Source organism: Amblyomma mixtum, chromosome 7 (genome assembly GCF_055824585.1).
Source record: "Amblyomma mixtum isolate Tamu chromosome 7, ASM5582458v1, whole genome shotgun sequence".
NCBI classification, from domain to species: Eukaryota; Metazoa; Arthropoda; class Arachnida; order Ixodida; family Ixodidae; genus Amblyomma; species Amblyomma mixtum.
The window spans coordinates 93,006,938-93,028,415 of NC_143018.1; the positions used below are offsets into that span (position 1 = coordinate 93,006,938).

At 43.4% G+C, this 21,478-nt stretch overlaps 1 protein-coding gene across 1 annotated transcript in view; it reads left to right on the forward strand.

Annotated features, from left to right (window-relative positions):
- Positions 1-463: 463 nt before the first annotated feature.
- LOC149336859 (uncharacterized) overlaps positions 464-21,478 on the forward strand; it is a 54,659-nt gene continuing 33,644 nt past the window's right edge. Inside the window, exon 1 of the mRNA XM_089553166.1 lies at positions 464-1,090. Coding sequence (XP_089409292.1) covers positions 998-1,090 — 93 coding nt within the window. The 5' untranslated portion in view covers positions 464-997. The remainder of the gene's footprint in view (positions 1,091-21,478) is intronic.

The following is a 21,478-nucleotide window of genomic DNA, read 5'->3' on the forward strand; positions in this document are numbered from 1 at the left end:
AAACGAGCAGAAAAGCATTTAAAGGCAAAGTTTGCCTAAAATAAGAGATGACTAGCTTTCCTATTGGCCAAGTGATGAACACTAAAAAAACTAATATTTCGTAATTAACAGGCGCACTTTTAAAAGTAAATATGTTTTAAAAAAAAATGTTGTTGTTTAGATACTTTAAGAGGTTTTTTAATGGCATTTCGGAAGAGTAAAACCTTTTATTGGCGTCGTGTGTCGTCGCGTCTTCACTACTATGGCTTTTGCACACTGCGTTCGCGGGAAAGTCGTCTGCGCACACACGAACTACGTTTTCGGAATGAAACGCCTTAGTACTGCCACTCTGTGTTCGTGAAAAACTACGACTGTGCCGCAACAAGTAGCTCACCGCCCCATGATGCTTTGAGCGTCCATGTTGGCTGAAGTGCAGCGCCGCCAGCTTTCCCTCTAGGTAGTAGTAAGAAACTCTATGGCCGAACAGCTCTGTGATTCAGGAACGCGCTGACACCACGCTGAAGAGCGAGGCAGCGGAGAGGCGGCAGGTATGCCTTTAAAAAATAGCATGTCAGGCACGTAGCTAGAAGCAATATAAACAGGAGCGCGTGGCCGCCGCACTGCGCGCTCGCTTCGGCGAGCGCGGCTTCGGCCGCTTATCTGATTTTTTCAGCAGCGTCCGCTCCGGCGGACGCAGTTGTTGCTGCGACGCGCGTCTTTTCTTGCCTTTTTCTCTCTCCTCTGATCTCTTACCTCTCCTCTATCTGCACGTTGGCAGCGGTGGTGGCTTGGCTAGAGCCAGTAGCAGGCCCGTGCAAAATTTCCTTTTCATCCTTCTCTCAGTCACAACAACAACAACACTGCGCGGACTGCTGTCGCCGAGATGCGGTGAGATCGGCGGCAAAGGTGCATGTCCAGTAAAGCATGGTCAGCTGCTCTTTCCGCACATACCCAGCCCTGGTGCCGTCCTTTCTCATCGGTTCGGCGGTACCGCTGGTAGCGCTTTGCGAAGCTTGACATGCAACGTCACGAGCGCGCGGCATGTTTGACCAATCCCCATAAAGGAGAGAAACGCGCACGAACTTCGAAGCGACGGACTGTGCAACTTACGGTACGTTTTCTTGTGTGTGTGATTCTGCCATCGCACGGCAGTGGCGCACCGCTGCACCACTGCGCCAGGAGTGGTACTACGGTCAACTTTAAGAGCTGGCCGTAAATCAAAATGCTGTTTGTGTTGCTCTTGTGCAGGAAGTCAAAAAGCTTTATATGTATTGTATGTGTACTTCATAGAACTCAACAATATTGCTTTCATTGTATGGTTGTTGCAATGGTTAGAGTCTGAGAGAAAAAAAAAATTATAATCTTGTTAGCTAGGAGGGAACACAACACTGTAGTAAAAATTACGAGGAACTTTAGCGGCTAAAGTGGTGAAAGGCGAAAGCTTGAGTGCTGAATTATGCTACGCGATTGTTCACTCCACATTCTGTTCGTGCATTAATTAACTGCCAATTAATGGCGCTTATTCTTTGCCTTTAGGAGTGGAACGCGACAGCGTGGTGTAGCGCTGCCAGGGAGTCCACGGAACGCCACCACCCGTTCGGCGCGATGCGTTGCCCTTTGAACGAAACGCTTTTTGAGGAAAGGAAATGGCGCTGTAATTCTCGTCATCTCGGTGGACACCTGAACCGCGCCGTACAGGGAAGTGGGAGTGAAAGAAGAACGAGGTTACGAAGAGAATGAAAATTGTATTTGAGGAAAGGAAATTACGCAGTAACTGTCTCACATATCTCGGTGGACAGTCGAAAATTGTATTTGAGGAAAGGAAATTGCGCTGTAACTGTCTTACATATTTCGGTGGACACCGGTCAAAATTCCTGCCAAGTGAGTCACGACCATTTCAACCAATCTGAAACGCCCACAAGTTTGCTAACACTTGGTCAAGACAGTATGAGCCATTAAAGGCTTTCGCCTTAAAAAATACTATATATGCCTCCCTTGAAAGCAGAACCCATGTCCTGAACATATGGCTGCAATTGACGGAATCAGTATGTATAAAAATAGAAGGGTAGGCGCCTGCTGTTTTTTTTTCTCAGTTTGTAGGACACATATCACACGGAGGTTGTCATTCATATATATCCTTATGAGCCTCTCATTACCTGTATTCTGCTCAGGTCATTTTCTCTCTAGATGTTAATTTTTTTTTTTTCAGTTGACTAATTTTTTACATGAAATAGCTTAGCTGATAAAAGCAACAGAACTCTTAGAAGTGTGGCTTCCTGGGTGAGCTGGTAAATCACGTTTAATGAATGAAACTAGTGAAAACAGACAGGAAAGAGGAGAAGACGGGGGCACGATGGAGCTGGTTTTGCAACAAGTGCACGAGTTGTACGCTCAACACCCTCCCTTCTACATCTCCTGTGTTATGTACATCATGCTACTTTTCATGTCCATCATGTTACCCCATGTTACTTTTAGGTGATCGAGCACTGGTTGACATCTCATGTATTTTTAGGTTTCTCAAGGAAGCCAGCATTTTAAACAAACTCTAAGCATAGAAAGCTTCACCTTTAACAAAAACTCTAACCTTGTGTTTGGCGCATCATAGCCTCAGTTGCTTTTGCGCCATTAAAATCAATATAACTAACTAACTGGTTTCACCCATTAAAAAAAGATGAGTTTTTTAAATTTTTTTTCTGTATTTTTTAAGAAAAGCATACATGTTTAAATGTTTCGCTCAAGCCAGTTGTCATTTAGAAGAACATTTTAGCTAATTTAGCATCTTAATGCATGCAAAGCTTCCAGATGCTATGTTCAATTCCCATTCGACAGCATCAGTGCTCATTGACAGATCTTCAGTCTTTTAAACTCTCCCACCTAAAGCTAAGGTTGAAAGACTGTCCTGGTGGTTAGTCATAAAAAGAAAGTTAGATTCAGCACTGTTTAGGCAGCCAGTTTAGAGGCTGCTTTTAGAGGTATGTGACTCGAGGCCTTTAGCTCAGTGCAAAATTCCTTACAGAAATGCAGTCCATTGGTGTGGCGCATTGGCGATGATGTCGATTGCTGAGGTATGGATTTAAGGTTTAAATGCGGACTATGGCAACGGCATTGTGTTGTGGTTGAAATGCGAAGACATCCGTGTCGTGTGCGTCGTAAATGGACATGAAGAGCCCAATCCGGAGTCCTGTGCGGCCGTAGAACGTTAAATCTTATGTCCCATCCCATGATACAAACATGATCAGAGCTTTGTGTGGAGTTTGAAGGGGTACTCAGATAAGTTTTTTTTTTTTTCTGAGTAGAAAGCGGTTGCCTGGCTCTTTGTGGATATATGCTGATGCTTGTTTGACTACTAAAGATGCATTTATTGCTTATAATATTGAATTAAGATATGAGGCATATTTTTGTTTGTTGCTCAATTCTGGCTCATAGCATCAAGATCGAAAAGGACACTGTGATCGCTGTCTCGAAGTGAGCTGCATTGTAGACTAGCCTGAGAAATTCGGGATGAAAAATAATTAATCTTATCGCAGTTTGCTCGTGAGAATAGCGAGGGCTGGCAATACCCCATGAAGGTGTATTTTCAGTGAAAGTAGACTCTTGGTCATTATACTGAAATAATCTGCTGTATAGGCTATCATCAGTATTCCCACAGTTTTCTTTACATGCACTTTCGTAGGGGCCTAAAGAATTTCGAATTGCATCTGGTGAGCAGTGAAGATTGGCTGCCTTCTATGACTCTCGAGAAAGCAGTGAATAAGTGGAGTGCACTCATTCACTGCTGCCTACACCTGCCTACAACCTGCCTACTGGATTTTTTGCGAACTTCCCACTGCGACAGGTGGCAGTTCGATTGGCTGCAAGAGGTTGCTCGGGAAACGTAACCTGCACCACTGCGTCAGAGGTGCCGTGAGGTCTCCCAGCGATCTGTGAATTGAAAAGATGACCGCGTATCTGGATATGAACCCACTAATGCTATGACATCATACCCTTACGGCAGAACTCAAGTGTCCGCTCCAGTTTCTTTTTTCATCTACTTGTACACATCACCACTGCATTGCTAAGGATTCAGTGTGCTTCGTGTTCAGAAATTTCGTGTGCTGTAAGGGCATCTCAGAAACCATGTGTGCATCGTACACACTTGATGCTGCCAAGCCAGGCAGTTTTGGCTTTGATCAGCACGAGCTGATTCAATGATGTGTTTCTATTAATGTGCTGGCATTACTGGCCGTGGTGAGCGATTTCAGCAGTGTGTGTGTGGCAGCTCTTCTGCATTGCATAAACAAAAAATCAGAGAAAAAGGTTAGACGAGTCGGATTCGAACCCAGGAATTTTTTGTGAGAAGCGAGTGTGAAACCTCACAGCCATGACAAGTGCCGTGTTACCTTGTGGATAGAGGTGAACATCGTGTGTGTGGCAAGGGGCAGCAGTGGCGGTGGAATTTTCCTTGACGTCATCCTAGGTGGCATGAACGAAGAAAAGGTGGATGACGTATACAAACTCTGCCGTCATTGACGCCATGGAAAGCTACCATGCGCTCGCCTGGGTGTCGCCAACTCACATCGGCCGTGTGCCAAACATGAACCAGGCAAAATAGAAGACAAATAAAATATAAAGGCAACTAAAAGAAGTTGCTTGCAATGGCCAGTAAAAGGTGTTTTCAGTGGTTTAAAAAATGGCTAAGCGGTTCTTAGTGTGGTCACCTGCTTCTTCACGCATTCAAACTTTGCTCTGGCAGAGCGTGACCTATCAATGGGCACTGAAGGTGACTTCATTTGGTTTTTGTTCCATATAAAACTTGATTGTACGGATTCTTCTGCCTGTGCTAATGTTTTTCTGGCACCGAAAGATGCATTGATTGCTGAAAAAAATGCGTTAAAAGTTTATCCCTCCACCCAATTGAAACACGCGAAGTCTGCATTGAAAAGCACTCTTTTACCGCTGTGTTGAAGTACATGGCAGTGTAGTTTAGGGTTTCAAATCAGCGGCCAAAAATTTCTGGCGGTGCCTCATAGTTTATTTCCAAAATGGGCCAGTGATGCTGACATCTCCTTTTCTAGCTTATGAAAGCTTCATTTCCTGTGAAAGTAGCGCTCTCCTCGTTACAGTGCAGTTATTTGATGATGGAGGCTAACTTTAATTTTTTCACAATGCCCCTTTGAGGGAGGTGGTGGAAAGAACAGTGTTGGTATCACTTCATGCCACTAAGCATAGGCTACATCTTAATGCTGACTCCGTTCGAAAAGGGGTTTGATGTTTGCTATTGTGCAAAAAGCATCCCTGTCAAAACATGCATCTAAAAGAGGTTCCATACAGTTATGCTAGACATTAACCAAGCTAATAGTTCTAATAGTCACAGCTAGAATCTCCTTCCTTCAGTCAACAAACTTACATAACCCTTAGAGCATTTAAGGTCAGCTACTCCTCTCTTTGCGCTCATTTTTTTTCCTTTTCAGGCATTGGAGCTCACCTGAAGATGCCAAGGATAAAAAGTTTTAGTGCTTTACACCAACTCCGGTGCATCTTCACCAGCCAGTTATAGGTGGGAAGCCAGAGTGAATAAAGGAGTGTGTCTGGTGATCTTAGCATCCGGTGTGTGGTCAGAGTACCGCAGTTCAGCTGTCATCCTTTTATGCCAAGGGTAATAATACAGCTATGTACTGAACTGCGACAGGTAGCCAGGCTCCGGACTCGTATCTCTGTTGGGCCATATGTACGAGCGTGCTTAGAACTGTAGGTTGCCTTTCCAGGCACACAATACAGGACAGCTAAGCCTTTTCTGGCTTTTGATAATGATGGATATTTCTCTTCTTCAGATTTTACTCTGCAGGAGATTCCTTGGAATGGGCCCGCATTTTTTGTCCTTTTTGATCTTGTTTGTTTTGTAGCCACGTCCATTTTAATAAATGTGCTGGGTCTTGTTGGTTTAGTGGTGGATAAGCATCTAAGGCTCATTGTCATAAATGGCTGCCTTGTGTGGTTCCTTGTAATTATCATCATGATTTCTGCACTCTGCAACTATATATTTCCTCTTAGAGCTTTCCTGGTATTTTCTGACACGTTTAATCTCTACATGTGCCATCCTTGTGTTTGTTACTCATCTCATGTAGCATTCATAAGCGTGACTAATGTGAGCAAGTGGTTTGCGGTAGCTTGTCCACTGCATTTGCGAGTGGAAGAAGACACTTTATTTTCTTTTTTTTCTAATTATGCAGCTCATTGTAAATCTGAAGTGTTATTAAGGTTAGCTATCTCTTCAGTGCTCCGTGTGTTTGGTTACGAGATATTTGTTTTGCAAATTTAGGCAATTTTCAAGTGAATGCAGTCTTTGCTGAGAGCACAGGTTTCTAAGACTTTCAACAAGTGCTAGATTGATCCTCTATTTTCGTATGTTTGAACTAGTGTCGGAACACCTTATAAGTTTATAAAGAACACTTCATTGTGTTTCGATGAAGGCAAAATGCTAAAGGCACTCATGTGCTGTGTGATTCCAGCGCCTCTTTCTCTATTTCTTCTTTCACTCCCACCTTCCTCCCTTTCCTTACGGCGCGGTTCAGGTGTCCACAGAAATATGCCAGACAAATACTGCGCCGTTTACTTTCTCCAAAAACCAATTGACCCATTTACCAGTAAGATGAGATTCCTCAGTACAAATGCATATTGCTACAGCAAAAAAGTGAGGAGATAACCCCGTAGATTTATAAAGTGTGCTGACACTAGTTCAAACTCACGAAAATAGAGGATCAATCCAGTACTCGTTGAAGGCCTCACGAATCTCTGCTTTCTGCAAAGACAACATTCACTCGAAAATTGCCTAAATTTGCAAACCAAATATTGCACAACCAAACACAAAGAGCGCAGAAGGGATGGCAAACTTTGGTAACTCCTCAGATTTACAATGAGCTGCATAACTAGAAACAAAAAAAAGGAAATAAAGTGTCTTTCTCTTCTCTAACTGTGCGAAGAAGTGTGAAAAAAAAATGGTTTGGTCTGGTTTGGTTTATGGGGTTTAAAGTCACAAGAAGGCATGCAATGAAGTCATGGGAAGAGGTGATTTATTTTCTCTTTGTTTTTCAGGTTGAAAGCAGACCTCATATTTCCGGCAGAGTTCAAGTGTCCTCTCCGAAAGTTTTTGAATAATTTCCAGCCAAGCCATTGTTAATCACCTATATCGTATTTGTTGAATAGTTTGACGGAATGCAATGTTTATCTTTGCTGTGTCCGTCCTGACTGCCTTGCTTTTCTTCATGCCTTGGAGTACAACGAACGATTACCTCAATGTCTGTTGTGTTCACTTCTCTCAATAATTACAATGAAGCTGTAGTTTTACTGAAAATCTCTTAATGTCCATAACGGGTGTTATTTCCATAACATCGCACAATTCGTTCTACGTCTAGCTTCTAAGTGACATTGAGTCTGGAGCTTTATTGCGCAAGCCTCCACCAAATACTTGCAGCCTCAGCACTTTGTGGTGACCAGCTCATTTGGTTCTGTGCTGTCTCACTTGCATGCTGTAATTTTGTGCATCTACAATTATCTTCGATTTAAATGACAGTTTGAAGTAGCTGTTTTATTGCTGTGTTTATAGATGAGGTTACAGTCAGCTCTGCAGAGCACAATTCTCATACTCACTCATGTGCAGTGTATTGCTTTGCTGGGGAGAAGCCACTCAGTGTACTCGTACTGCGACTCGCCTCAAATGGCCCACTTTTTTGAGCCAGCTTGAAACAAAGCTGTTTGGAAACTGCTGGGACACTTTCCAGGTAGCCCTTCTGCAGTAAATGTCATTGTTTTCAGAACTCACTTACGTTAATATTTGAACACGAAGACAGTTCCTTTGGATGGCACCACTGATTTGTGCTCGAAGCAATCAGAGCAGGAGTTAAGACTTGTTATTACACCTGGATGATAACAGCAGCAAGATGACGTAACCATTTATGATTACCTCCATCAAAGATTACGTTGAATTTGGGAATCCAGTGATTTCTCGTTCTTCAATACTTTTGTAACTCTTCACAGTATACATAGCAAAGTGAAAGGCTGTTTTCCATATGCGAGCAGTGTGCAGTCTTAATCATGTTTAATGATAGGCAGTATGAAAGCTGCCTCTCTTTGTGATACATATATTTATATTAATTTGCAATGGGAAGGTGGTTGACATGCATTCTTTTTCAGTGGTTTTCTGGCTTTCTTGCGCCATGCATAACATTTGTTATTCTTGCCTGTGTTTCGAGTGCCTTTCCTGAATCAAAGCGAATCTAAATTCTTCAGCGAACACTCTAGGTGTCCCTTCCTTTTTTTTGCAGCTGTATTCGCTAATTGTACCATGCAGCCTAGGCTTCTCACACACTCTTGTGTGTGTGTTGCAAAAGCCTAAACAAACACCATTTCGAAGAAAGATGTTGGGGAGCTCTGCCTGGAGTTGATGCATTTTTTCTTATCATTCTGGTTGTTTTTCAGGTGAAACGCCCCTTCTGACATTTCTGATCACATGCAAGTCAATTCTGCAACAGTTACCAACACATTCTTGCCTGCCTTCTGGCCATGCTTCAACATATTGTATCAAAGACTGTGTGAACATTCACTGTAACATACCCTGCATGTCTGCAGGCTGTTGCCACAAAATTGTGCTTGCTATCTGTTCAACAAGCACATACATACTTTTACTTTTTTGTTCACAGAAGTCCCTCTGCAGGCATATCTTGGTTCTTCTGTCCTTGCAACATTCGAACTGCACCTTAAAGTATTCCTGAGCTGCGCTGAAGTGCATCTTCACACATTGTCATTGAGGTGTTTGTATATGCCAAAGACAGAATGTGTAAAGAGATGACCAGTGAGTTCAGGTTAACAGGTAACTACAGGGGACTCAGAATTGTGGGATGCATTTAGAGCAAGTTTGACTGTGTCATTGCATCGTCTCATGGCCCAGCACCCCACTATTGTTATGCTGCTGTTGGTATACCCGTTTCATCTTTGTAGGGGCACTTGTCCAACAGTGTCATCATGATCAGTCCGGATTTTATTTAGATGATGTGAGTTGTGGTGCTCATGATTGAGTCAAGACTGTGCAGCTGTGTGCCAAGCTGTGGGGAAAGCAGCAGTGCACTTTTGCTTTCTTTTATCCTCCATGGTACCTGTACAAGACTAATTTTTTTAATGATAGTTTGTACTTTTTTTTATGAAATGCCTGAAAAAGTTGCTTAAGCAGTTGTTTCTTGAGGGCTCTGATAATCTAGATTCAGTGTGTTGATTCTGGGTGCTGTACTTATCTGGATGCACGAGATGAGTTTTTGATGCTCAGGCAAGACATGATTGGCCTGACATGGGCAGTGCATAGTTAGCTTAAGTCCAGACTAAATTATAGAACACGTGGTACTCATGGTCCTGGAACTAGTGACTGTGGTGTTATAGTAAATAACATTGTTTCAAACAGTGACAGCATTCAGTGTTTAATGATTCTAACTCAAGTCGGAGGCCATAACGGAGATTCTCTAAACGCATCTACAGGCTTATGTTATGCATGGTCCACTTTGAACCATGATTATATGATGTTTTTACTTGTGGTTGCCGTTTTTCATAATGTACTGAATGCACAAAGAAAAAAGTGATAAGCACTTTTTGTTATATCGCACAAGAATGACTATCCACAATAGTACTTCGAACCATAATAAACACAATTTCTTGTTTTTGAAAGGGTGATCCGAAATTAAAAGTCATTTATTTTGATAAAAGATTTACGAGGACTTTGCTGGTCTGATCAAAGTTCCACTTTTTTAAGCCAGAAAGTATGCCCCCTTAAGTGTAAATCTGCGCAAAAAGTTAACATGCCTTACATGATGATGCTTTGTCCAAATGATGCTGGCAGCGGATAGTTTGGTACTTGATGGAGTTTACACAGCATACCCACCATTGTGCTCGGTGCCTCCCAAGCTTGCACTACGTTCTTCCCAAGTGGCTAAATAAACCAGGTTTCTGGGCTTTAAATCTGTTGGAAAAGGTGGGAGAAGATGTGTTTATTTCAACGAGTATTGCAGTGGTTTTAAATTCTTCACAGTGAAGCAGTGATGTTTTATTTGACGGCTTCCCCATGGCAGTAATTGCTCAGTTCCTGCTCTTTATGTGTGTTTTCTTTATTTACTGCGCTTCGCGTCTTGGCATTGTAGCTAATAGTTGGTATCGTGGTGTCTGATCTCTCTAAAGGCCCCTGTCAATTTCTGTATGGCTTGTTGCACTCTTTAGTATCTTCGTGTATTCTGTGACTTTGCGTTATTTGAGGCATTCATTGGGAACATGAAACTCTGCCACTGAAACACGTGCTGTTATACCATATTATTGCTTATGAAACCTTGTGTAATAGTAATGATATAGAAATACTCTTGTCTCTGATGTGGTTGGCATCTATGCATGTTTTCGATTGCTATGACTGTTCAAAACTATTCCACATCTGCAAGGTCTCACATCTCTGCTTTATAATAATTGTCACTTTAATGTATGCCTCACACCTTTTTATTTATCTTTTTTTTCATGTACGCTGTTGACATGGCTGGAAAGGCTACATCAAAGAGTGCATCAATGACAGCAATAGCTGGAAGTTCAGTTGTGTTTCTGCGGATTCTTGTTTGTTGTGCTTAAAAAGGCAAGGGGAAATGGTGCTAAAAAATTGTATGCCCGCGATGCAACCTGTCAGTGCTTGTGAACTAGGAAGTACTAAAGGTGTGCTTCTCTTTTTGTAGCAAGTCGTGCTTTACACTGTGAAAGTCAAGCGATGGCATGTAATGTTTGTAGTTTCTTCTCTGGTCAGCTCAGCTGTAAAAGCAACAGTGTTTTTTGAGTCACATACTTGTGATTGGCTGCCCTCGTGATATGAAATGTGTGCCTAGTCTCAAAGAGAACAGCTTTTATTTTAGGCCTGCATGGTATTAATCAAGGCTTGGTTTCTTCTATCATGACAAGATCTGATCAGCATGAGTTTGAGCATCCTCACCATTTGTCAACTAACCTAGAGACGTAGGCCAGCTGTAATCAATGCATTGAGGCATACCCTTCATATCTAAAGAAATCCATGCATTGTTTCTTTGTGCAGGTTTGGTCACGGCTAAGAGTAGCTGCACCTCGTCTCTGCAACAAAATTCGCAAGGATGCGAAAAGCGCTTTTCGTGCCCCGAGTGTGGCTATGCTACAGTGCATAAGCATGCTTTCAAGAGACACCAGAGAACCCACACTGGAGAGCGTCCTTACCAATGCAGCCATTGCAGCAAGGCGTTCACGACTTCAGACAACCTTCTGCAGCACATCCGTATCCATATGGGCGAGAAGCCGTACCAGTGTAATCACTGTGGCAAGCGCTTCACACAGAGGGGCACCCTGAAAAAACACCTCCGCATCCACACAGGCGAGAAGCCGTTCCGATGCCACCTATGTCCCCTGGTCTTTCCGTGCGAAGCGAGCCTACGTCACCATGTGCGATCTCACAAGAGGCCAAATGTATAGCATTTTTTTTTTTAGCAAGTCAGTTTTCGCGGAGGCTGTGCCTGAAGTCCTGTTGGTGCACAGTGTATTCATCTCAAGGCATTTGCTATTGAAATATGTTACGGCGTGTTCTGCGAGCATTTATTGGAGAAGTTATTGTGAGCCATTGTGCGTTGTAAGAGTCTGCCAATTTTGTCCTGATGTTTTGACTGAAATGATCCAGAAGGATATTTTGACATTAGTCATGTTGACACTATCTGATACGAGTTGTAATATTTGTAGAAAAGTATGAGCGGTTACAAAATTTTAAGGTAACTGACTCCAAAGTAATTTGCTATTCTGCACCTGAAATGAGAACAACACTATTAGATGTGTTTGCAGCGTATTAATGTTTTGTTTTGGTTTCAAAATATCAAGCAGCATGCTTTTTGCCTCTTGTTTGCATGTAAGAGAAAGAATAGTTAACAAACCATTCCTGAAAAATTGGGCAGACTGTGCACAGTATGTTCTTGGAATGCTTGCTTCATTCAAAATGGTTCCCTTTCTAAAATCAGAAAGGTTCATCTTTGTTTTCTGTAGCATAACAACAATTTTTGCAGGAAATGTGGCTCTGGCACATTTCTTTTGGCTGTTATACAAATTGGATAGGGGATCCTTGTCTTGAAATGACACATTGTATTTATTTGTAGGTGTTTTGGTGGAAATTCACGATGGTCGCTGCCTTGTCATTATTTATTGTACACTGCGCTCTACATCGCATCTCATGGGAGTGAGGGAATGCTTCAATGCTTCCTTTCGTCTGCTGCTTGTACTTTGCTAGTGAAAATGAAGCTGCAGCACTTGCTGACAGATTTTTCTTTATGCGTCTTTGAAGAGTTTTTGCTTCGCCATTTTACATTTTATTTCTTCCTTGGTGATAATTGATGGGCAGTTTTGTGTTATTTGCATCTGTGAGCCTTTGCTTGATGCAAAATCCCACATTTACAGCACCTGAGTGGTTGTGCAGCTTTTTTGCAGAAATTTCAGAATAAGTCTTACAGTCGCAGCTTGTAGTGATGGCGGGTTCTCTTGGTTATTGGCTTTCCTACATTGCACGCAGTAATATTGTGCAACCATAGAGATTAGATACTATAAAGAGTGTTGGAAGTAATGTTTGTGTTAATTTACTGTGGAAAAATATAGTATGGTTGGAAACGTAAGTTTAGCACTGCCACCTTTCTTTGCGATGTGGAGCACACTGCTGTGGATATTGCTGAGGCTGAAAAACAGGGTTCGCACAGTGGAAGAAGAACCCGAAGTGATCTGGAAGAATAGAGTTGGGACGGTGACTGCTCATCTGGGACCAACGCCTTAGAAATGTATATCTGTTAAAGTTGGCTGCTGACCTCTCTAACACACACAGTGCTGAAGTGGCCTTTTCATTCCATGGACGACTCCTACTGCGTCCAACTGGAAGCCATTGGGTCAGTGAATGGCAGGAGTGACCACACAAAGGCCCAAATACTTCCTGCCAGGCTGTGTGGCAAATGCACTGAAATTTTGCAAAACTTGCTTAGCAAAACGCGACGGAAGCATATTCAAGGTGCGGCACTCCTGACTGAGTTGTCACTTTTCAGACTCCATCCTCACTAACTGCTTTCGCTTCCCCTGCAGTTATACCATATTATTGTGTATGAAACCTTTTGTAATAGTAACGATATAGAAATACCCTTGTCGCTGACATGGTTGGCATCGGTGCATGTTTTCAGTTGCTATGACTGCTAAAACTATTCCATATCTGCAAGGTCTCACATTTCTAATTTGTTATAGTTCTCACTTTAATTTATGCCTCACACCTTTTCTGTTTGTTGTTTTTCATGTACGGTGTTGACATGGCTCGAATAGCTGCGCTTCAGAGTGCATGAATGACAGCAGCAGCTGAAATTTCAGTCGTGCTTTGCAATTTCTTTGTTGTGCTAAAAATGGGAAGGGGAAATGGTGCTAAAAAATTGTGTGCCTGTGCTGCAACCTGGTGCTATGCGTCAATCAGTGCCTGTGAACAGGGAAGTACTAAATGTATGCTTCTCTTTTTGCAGCAAGTCGTGCTTTACACTGTGAAAGTCCTGCGAGGGCATGTAATGTTTGTAATTTATGCTCTGCGCTGCTCAGCTACAGAAGCAACAGGGTTTTTCAAGTCATCTGCTATGATTTGCTGTCCTCGTGATATGAAATATGTGGCTAGTCTAAAAGAGAACAGCTTTTAATTTAGGTCTGGATCGCAAGGCTCGGTTCTTCGATCATGACAAAATGTGACCAGCTTGAGTTTGAGCATCCTCAGCATTCATTAACTAACCTAGAGACATAGGCCAGCTGTTATCAATTATTGAGGCATACCCTTTATGTCTAAAAAAATCCATGCATTGTTTCTTTGCGCAGGTTTGGTCACAGCTAAGAGTAGCTGCACCTCATCTCCGGAACAAAATTCGCAAGGACATGGAAAGCGCTTCCTGTGCCCTGAATGTGGCTATGCTACAGTGCATAACCATGTTTTCAAGAGACACCAGAGAAGCCACACTGGAGAGCGTCCTTACCAGTGCAGCCATTGCAGCAAGGCGTTCACTTCTTCAGACCACCTTGTGAGGCACATTCGTATCCATACGGGCGAGAAGCTACACCAGTGTAATCACTGTGGCAAGAGCTTCACAGAGAGGGGCAACCTGACACTGCATGTTCGCATCCACACAGGCGAGAAGCCGTACCACTGCGATCACTGTGGCAAGCGCTTCACACAGAGGGGAAACCTGAGGGAACACCTCCGCGTCCACACAGGCGAGAAGCCATTCCGGTGCCATCTGTGTCCCGAGGTCTTCGCGCAGAAGGCGGGCCTGCGTTACCATCTGCGATCTCACAAGAAGGCTACTCTGTAGTAGATTTTTTTTTTTGCACAAGTAGATTTTCGTACTGGCTGTGTCTGAAGTTCTCTTGGTGCGCAGTTTATTCATCCAAAGGCATTTGCTATTGAATTATGTTACAGGGGGTGTTCTGCGACCATTTATTGTCAGCCATTGCATTGTAAGAATCTGTTAATCTCGTTGTGATGTCTTGATTGAAATCATCCAGAAGGATATTTTAACATTAATCATGTTGACCCTATCTGATGCAAGTTGTAATATTTGTAATATGAGTGGTAGCAAAATTTTAAGGTGACTGGCTGTGAAGTATCCTGCTATTCTGGACCTGATATGAGAGCAACACTACTAGATGTGTTTGCAGAATATTAATGTTTTGTTTCGGTTGTAAATTTCTGAAACAGCATGCTTTTTGCCTCTTTTTTGCTTGTTAGAGAAAGAATAGTTAACAAATTATTTCAGAGAAGTTTGGCAGACTGTGCAAAGTATGTTTTTGGAATGCTTACCTGGTTCAAAATGCTTCCCTTTCTAAAAGAAGACTGGAGGAAGGTTCATATTTATTTTCTGTTGGATCCAGCAAGTTTTCCAGGGAATGTGGCTCTGGCACTTTTTTTTTTGCTGGTATATAAATTCGATAAATGATCTCTCTTCTGAAATGATACATTGTGTTTATTTGTAGACGTCCTGGTAGAAGTTCAGGGCGGTCACTACCTTGTCATTTTTTAATTGCCCCTCACGGGAGTGAGGGCATGCTTCAGTCTTTCCTATCGTCAGCTGCTTGTACTTTTTTAATGAAAATGAAATTGCAGCACATGCTGACAGATTTTTTTATGCTTCTTTTAGGAGTTTTCGCTCTGCCATTTCATCTTGTATTTTTTCCTTCGCTGATGTTTGATTGGCAATTTTGTATTATTCAGGCAAAATCCTACATTTACAGCACCTGAGTGGTTGTCCAGCTTTTTTGCAGAAATTTCAGAATAAATCTTACAGTCGCAGTTTTAGCGATGACGTGTTCTCTTGGTTGTTGGCTTTTCTCACAATGCACACAGTAATGTTGTGCAATCATAAAGATTTCATAGCATCAAGAGTGTTTGAAGTTACATTTGTGTTAATTTATTTTGAAAAATAAAGTATGGTCAGAAACATCATTGTAGCACAGTCCCATTTCTGTCTCATGTGGAGTACACTGTTGTGGATATTGCACAGTGTTGGGACTGGGAGTCCGAGCCAGGAAACGGTTGAGGCGACGGTGAGTAAAAGGACGTTCATGTACACTATGTACGAGGGCTTTTACATGATACAAGGGTCAAGAGCACCACGGGCTAGCACAAAGAAGAAGGGCGGCCCTGGCGGCAAGCGTAGCTCCGGCGTGATGGCTCTTCTGCTGCCCGTCTGCTGCGCGGGTTCAGCGCGGCTCCGTTTTTAAAGCCGCTGGTAACGGTTACGGCAGCCAGCCGTTCAAATCCTCCAATCAGGTCACGGCACTGGCCACCGTTCAAATTAGACCAATGGTTGAGAGCCGGCGAGCGTCGGAGGAGTTCGCACCGACGGAGAGGAGGGGAGGAGGAAGGGTCCGTGTCGGCGCCGCGGTGGCGGGATGAGTCATGCTGCACGTCGCGACATGTCCGAGAGAGTCTGGGCCTGCTTTGAGCGCCGGCGGGCGCATAGCGCTGGTTTAGACAGGCCTGCCAGCGAAATGTGGGCGCCAGCACTACAACAGGCAGAAGAACAGGACTCGCACAGTTGAAGAAGAACCGGAAGTCATCTGGAGTGATGTAGTTGGGACAGTGACTGCTCAGCTGGGAGCAACGACTTGAAAATGTGTGTCTATTAAAGTTGGCCGCTGACCTCTCCAACATGCACAATGCAGAAATGGCCTTTTCATTCAATGGACGGCTCCCACTGCATCCAACTGGAAGCCATTGTGTCAGTGAAGGGCAGGAGTGACCACACAAAGGCCCAAATACTTCCTGCCAGGCTGTGTGGCAAATGCACTGATATTTTGCAAAACGTGCAGAGCAAAACTCGACGGAAACATATTCAAGGCGTGGCACTCCTGACTGAATTGTCACTTTTCAGACTCCAACTTCACTAACCACTTTCGCTTCCTCATCTGCTGCATGAGTGTCATCTTCGTGCTTTTAGGATATCCGCCAGAGTATCAGTTTGTTGGTAAGCAGAATCTGCACAGTGCACACTTAGTCTCTACTGCCTGCCTTGAATGCCTGGTCTTCATGATTTTATGAAAAGGCATCATATGTAAAGACAGAGCAAACGCCATGAGAAATGCATGGAGGCGTGTACCTAATAGTACATGTTAAACAACCTAGAACATTTGTGTCTCTTATGGTCATCTGTCTGCTTTACTTTTTGCCCCTTTCTGCATTGCGAAAAATGTCAAACCAACTCGCCCAACTTTATGTGTCTTGATTTTCGTGAAGCAATTGTGAAATGAAATTATTTGGCACCATGCAGTGTGTTAATGTTTAGCGGTACTGCACATCAAGAGATCCTGAGGTCACGTTGAGACACAGCAACCAACAAGGAGACACAAGAACTTGGGTACATATAAGTAACTGCAATCACTAAGCAGTGGAGTACGAATACAGATCACTGCTTTGCATTTCTCTATTGCTGCAATTTCCTATTTTCTTCCATCAAGTGTGAATATAGTTCAGGAATTTGCTTTAGAAACTTAGTTTCCTTGTCTGTGGGGTCGTTGGGTGGCGATGGTCACGGCTGGCACCATTAGTGTTGAATTTTACGTTGCCTGCCTGAAGTATTTTTCATTTCTTAGTTTCCATGTGTTATGCAACTTGCATGTCCTCCAATGGTCGGTCCGTTTTTATTGTCTTTGCAGTCAAGAGTTTTCATTTTTATTTCTTCAGTTCAACATAAAGACATTACCCTCCCTGGACTGTGTTCAACCCGCTTGTATGCAACCATTTTTTCTATTACAAGTTGGTGTGTCTGGGGTTATTGTAATGGCGCACTTTAATGGTACTGACAAGCATTGCTTGGGACAAAAATTAAGGTTGGTGGCAGGTCATATCGAGGCTAGTTTGACCTCCATTGGAGAACTCCGCAGCCATGTGCACCACGAGAGAAATTCGAGGATCAGGGTAGTGCGGGGACTGTATGGCGGCATGGCAATGCCATTGATTTCATAACGCTAGTTCCGGTTTTATGTAGAGGTACTAGAATGGGTCAGAAATTGGTGATAACTAATAATTTAGGATCTGTACTAATTTGAGGACGTCGAGTGCATGAGTGGTTCATTATGAATACATTCCCGGCATGCATGCATGCATTCCCGGAATCTCTTCCCGGCATGCATGTGAAATAACAAATGAGACTTTATGGTTGGTTGGTTTATGGGGTTTAACGTCCCAAAGCAACTAAGGCTATGAGAGACGCCGTAGTGGAGGGCTCCGGAAATTTCGACCACCTGGGGTTCTTTAACGTGCACTGACATCGCACAGTACATGGGCCTCGAATTTCTCCTCCAAAGAAATTCAACCGCCGCGGCCGGGATCGGACCCGCGTCTTTCGGGACAGCAGCCGAGCACCATAGCCACTGAGCCACCGCGGCGGCTTAAATGAGACTTTATGTACAGTCTTTGTCAAAAGTATACAGTCCAAGGAGTCTGTTTCTGAACTCTGCAGTGTGGCTCCTCTTTCATAGTCAGGGACTCTAATCACAAAAAGGCAGGGGGAACTGAAGTCCTCAACCATCCCAAGCCTAGGACTGTGAAATGTGCTGAAGGGTCCCTCTACACGGTTTGGACCCAAACTCCTTGGGCTGTATATTTTTGACAAAGACTGTACATAAAGTCTCATTTGTTATTTCACATGCATGCTGGGAAGAGAACAAAAAAGTAGCAGATTTCAAAGTCCTTGGTCATGGACAATGTTGGCTTTGGGAGGCTAGTGGTTTCTTCTCCTATGATTAATGTCCACTTTAAATCTGCACAACAACCGCAGTGAAGTGAAAATCAAGTTTGTTCTAAACAAACGGTTCTCGGTCTTATTCACATATTGAACTGCAAGGCATGGATCTCTTTCCGCGTTCCCTGTCGTTGCATTGTTAACAATGAGAAGAATTCCATGGAAAAGCAACCTCTTCCTTTAATTCAACATACTTGCTTTTTTCTAGTTGCATGCTTGTTTGCTGAGTAGAGGGTGGCAAGTGCCCTCATTTTTATTTTTCCTTCCTCACCTTGAATCCATGGCCCTCCCTCACCCTCGCTAATTGCTAATTGTTTTGAAACGCGTTGTTTTTTCTAGTCACCAACTTCTGGTGATATTACTGAGTAATGAACAAATAATGGAAGCCTTCAAGCATTATTGGATGAGAGTATGTGTGCATGATCATGTGTGCGTGTTATGCTTGAGCTAATAAGTGAGACAAAAACATGACAGTTACGTATTCAGGCCCAAAATGTCACACTGCCTTTACACGCACTGCAGGCATATACATGTGCCCTGTACTTGCAACATTTCATTGTTGTTTATATGCACTGATAAAATGAGTCAGTACGTTGGTGTGTCTGTGTGCAAAAATTAATATGCCTCAAGAATATTTTAAAAGCAATGCAACAGCATTTATCACGACAATTAAAATAAGTGCTAAGCAGAGAATAGGCTCAGAGCAAGGAGAGTTTGTAGGCTGCTTACACATCATTCCCTGATGACATTGTGATAGCACTGGGCCTTACACCTGAATTTCACTGCTTCTAATCTCGCGTAGTTTGTGCGGCTTGCTGCATGCCCGTCTGAAGGCGCTTCCACATGCCAGGATGGAAGATGATGAATACTACATTTTCAATCCACAGAGCAACAGATTGGCAGTTTAACACACATGAACGCAGGCAGGTGACGAAGACGGTGACATTGCAAGCAGAGCTCGAGAGCCTGGCAGTTCAAAGAGGCACGATGCTAAGATTTCTACCAAATGATTATTCATCTGAGGGACGTGTATGAATCGACCGACCTTAAACCGAATGCGACGGTCTGATTCGGTCATGAGTCAGAGACCGACGGAGATCTAGCTTGGTGCAGACTACGGCCTCTTTGAGAGTGGGAGGCAGATATCCCTTTTGGTGGCAGGTTCTGGTCTGATTGCGCAGAGTCCAGCTTGTTGCGGTAGCCTGGCATGTTGTTGCTTCCTCTGAAGCGATGGCACATACCCATGGTAGGGGATTGTTGTTGTTGTCCTCAAGAAGATACTGGCACGTATCCACTGCGGGGATATGCCAAGACACAGGCAGTGACTGACAGGCACTCAAAATGACAGGTGGGGATTTGCGTGTCCACCAAGCGCTTGCTTTCCACCACCTCTTTGAATGTATGGCAGTTTTTTTTACAACCTTGGAATTCGGTGTTTCTACCCCTTTAAGCAGTGGCTCTACCGTTTTGATACCAGCTTCCCTTGAGCCCCACCTCACAGCTTTTGGGCCTGCATTTTTTTTTTGTTAGTTGAACTGTTAGATTTGTAGGAATTTCGCAGTAATCTATATTGTCCTAACATATATCGAAAAGGAAATAGCGCCCACTTCTAATTTTAGTGTTCAGCCTTTCATTAGTTTTAGGAATCGTTTCCCGTGCAACTGTCAGGAAGATCATCATTATCATCATCAGCCTGACTACGCCCACTGCAGGGCAAAGGCCTCGCCCATGTCTTTCCAATTAACCCTGTCATTTGCCAGCTGCGGCCACCGCATCCCCGCAAACTTTTTAATCTCATCAGCCCACCTAATTTTCTGGCGACCCCTGCTACGCTTGCCTTCTCTTGGAATCTACTCCGTTACCCTTAATTGACAGCGGTTATCTTGCCTTCGCATTACATGCCCTGCCCAAGCCCAGTTCTTCCTCCTGATTTCGACTAGGATGTCATTAACGCGCGTTTGTTCTCTCACCCACTCCGCCCGCTTCCGTTCTCTTAACGTTACACCTATCATTTTTCTTTCCATAGCTCGCTGCGTTGTCCTTAACTTCAGTTGAACCCTCTTTGTTAGCCTCCACATTTTTGCCCTATACGTGAGTACCGGTAAGATACAGCTGTTGTATACTTTCCCCTTAAGGGATATTGGTAAACAACCATTCATGATCTAAGAGAAGCTGCGATATGCGCTCCACCCCATTCTTATTCTTCTAGTTATTTCTCTCTCATGATCTAGATGAATGGTCACTACATGCCCTAAGTAGACATATTCTCTTACAACTTCCAGCACTTTGCTACGAAGATGGACACAATCAAATACATTGTTTTGGTGCACATTTGGTGGCTGAAGATGTGCTAGACGGATCATACAGCTGTAGAATTCATTCTGTGCGAGGGTTTTCATCATTTTTTTTTAAGGTGAAGCTTGTGTCAACCTGATGTCAAGAGAAACAGCGTGGGTTGTGCTTCAACTGGCCATTTTTTTTGTGTGTGGCACTGCGATTTCAACCATATTTGCATGACAGTATTCTTTCTGTGAGCTGTCGTGGCGATGTGAAGTGCATGCCAGAATCAAAACAAAAAGTAATTTATTTCTAGGCTGATTTTCTTGAATTTAGACTTACTGGAATTGTAACCTTACATGCTGTGTAAGCAATAATGACTGAGCATGAAGATATTTCATTAACTCGTCTTGACAAGTGAGTGAGCTATTGTCAGTGTATAGAGACATGTCCCTTGCACTTTAGACATGCTTTCTTTATTGCGCTTGTGTGATCACAAGTCAGGGCAGGCATCGCTCATCATCTCAACAGAAGATGGTAGGAGTTAGGTGTGAAAAGAAAAACCAGCAAATAGAGAGATGGGTTCAGTGGACGTGACCTGCGACGACACCGGCAAGCCAGCGTCATTTTGACGCCTCGACAGCCAGCAAGCTTGCCTTAGAAGGCGCCCAAGGAAGAAAGTGCCAACAGGGGTGGTGGAGAACCTTCTGAATTATGCCCAACTAGTGAGGAACAATGGCGTTTAAACTTGTCAAATGCGGTCACGTGAACGAGGTGATATGGTGATGACTACCTGGCTCACTTTAAGAGCAATTCAATCCTTGCCTCTAAGAAAGTACAGGAGGTTACCCAGGTTTACTCAGCCACTTTATCCAGCCTCACGCTCACCACTGAAACCACACTAGAGAATGAGAAGACGTTTT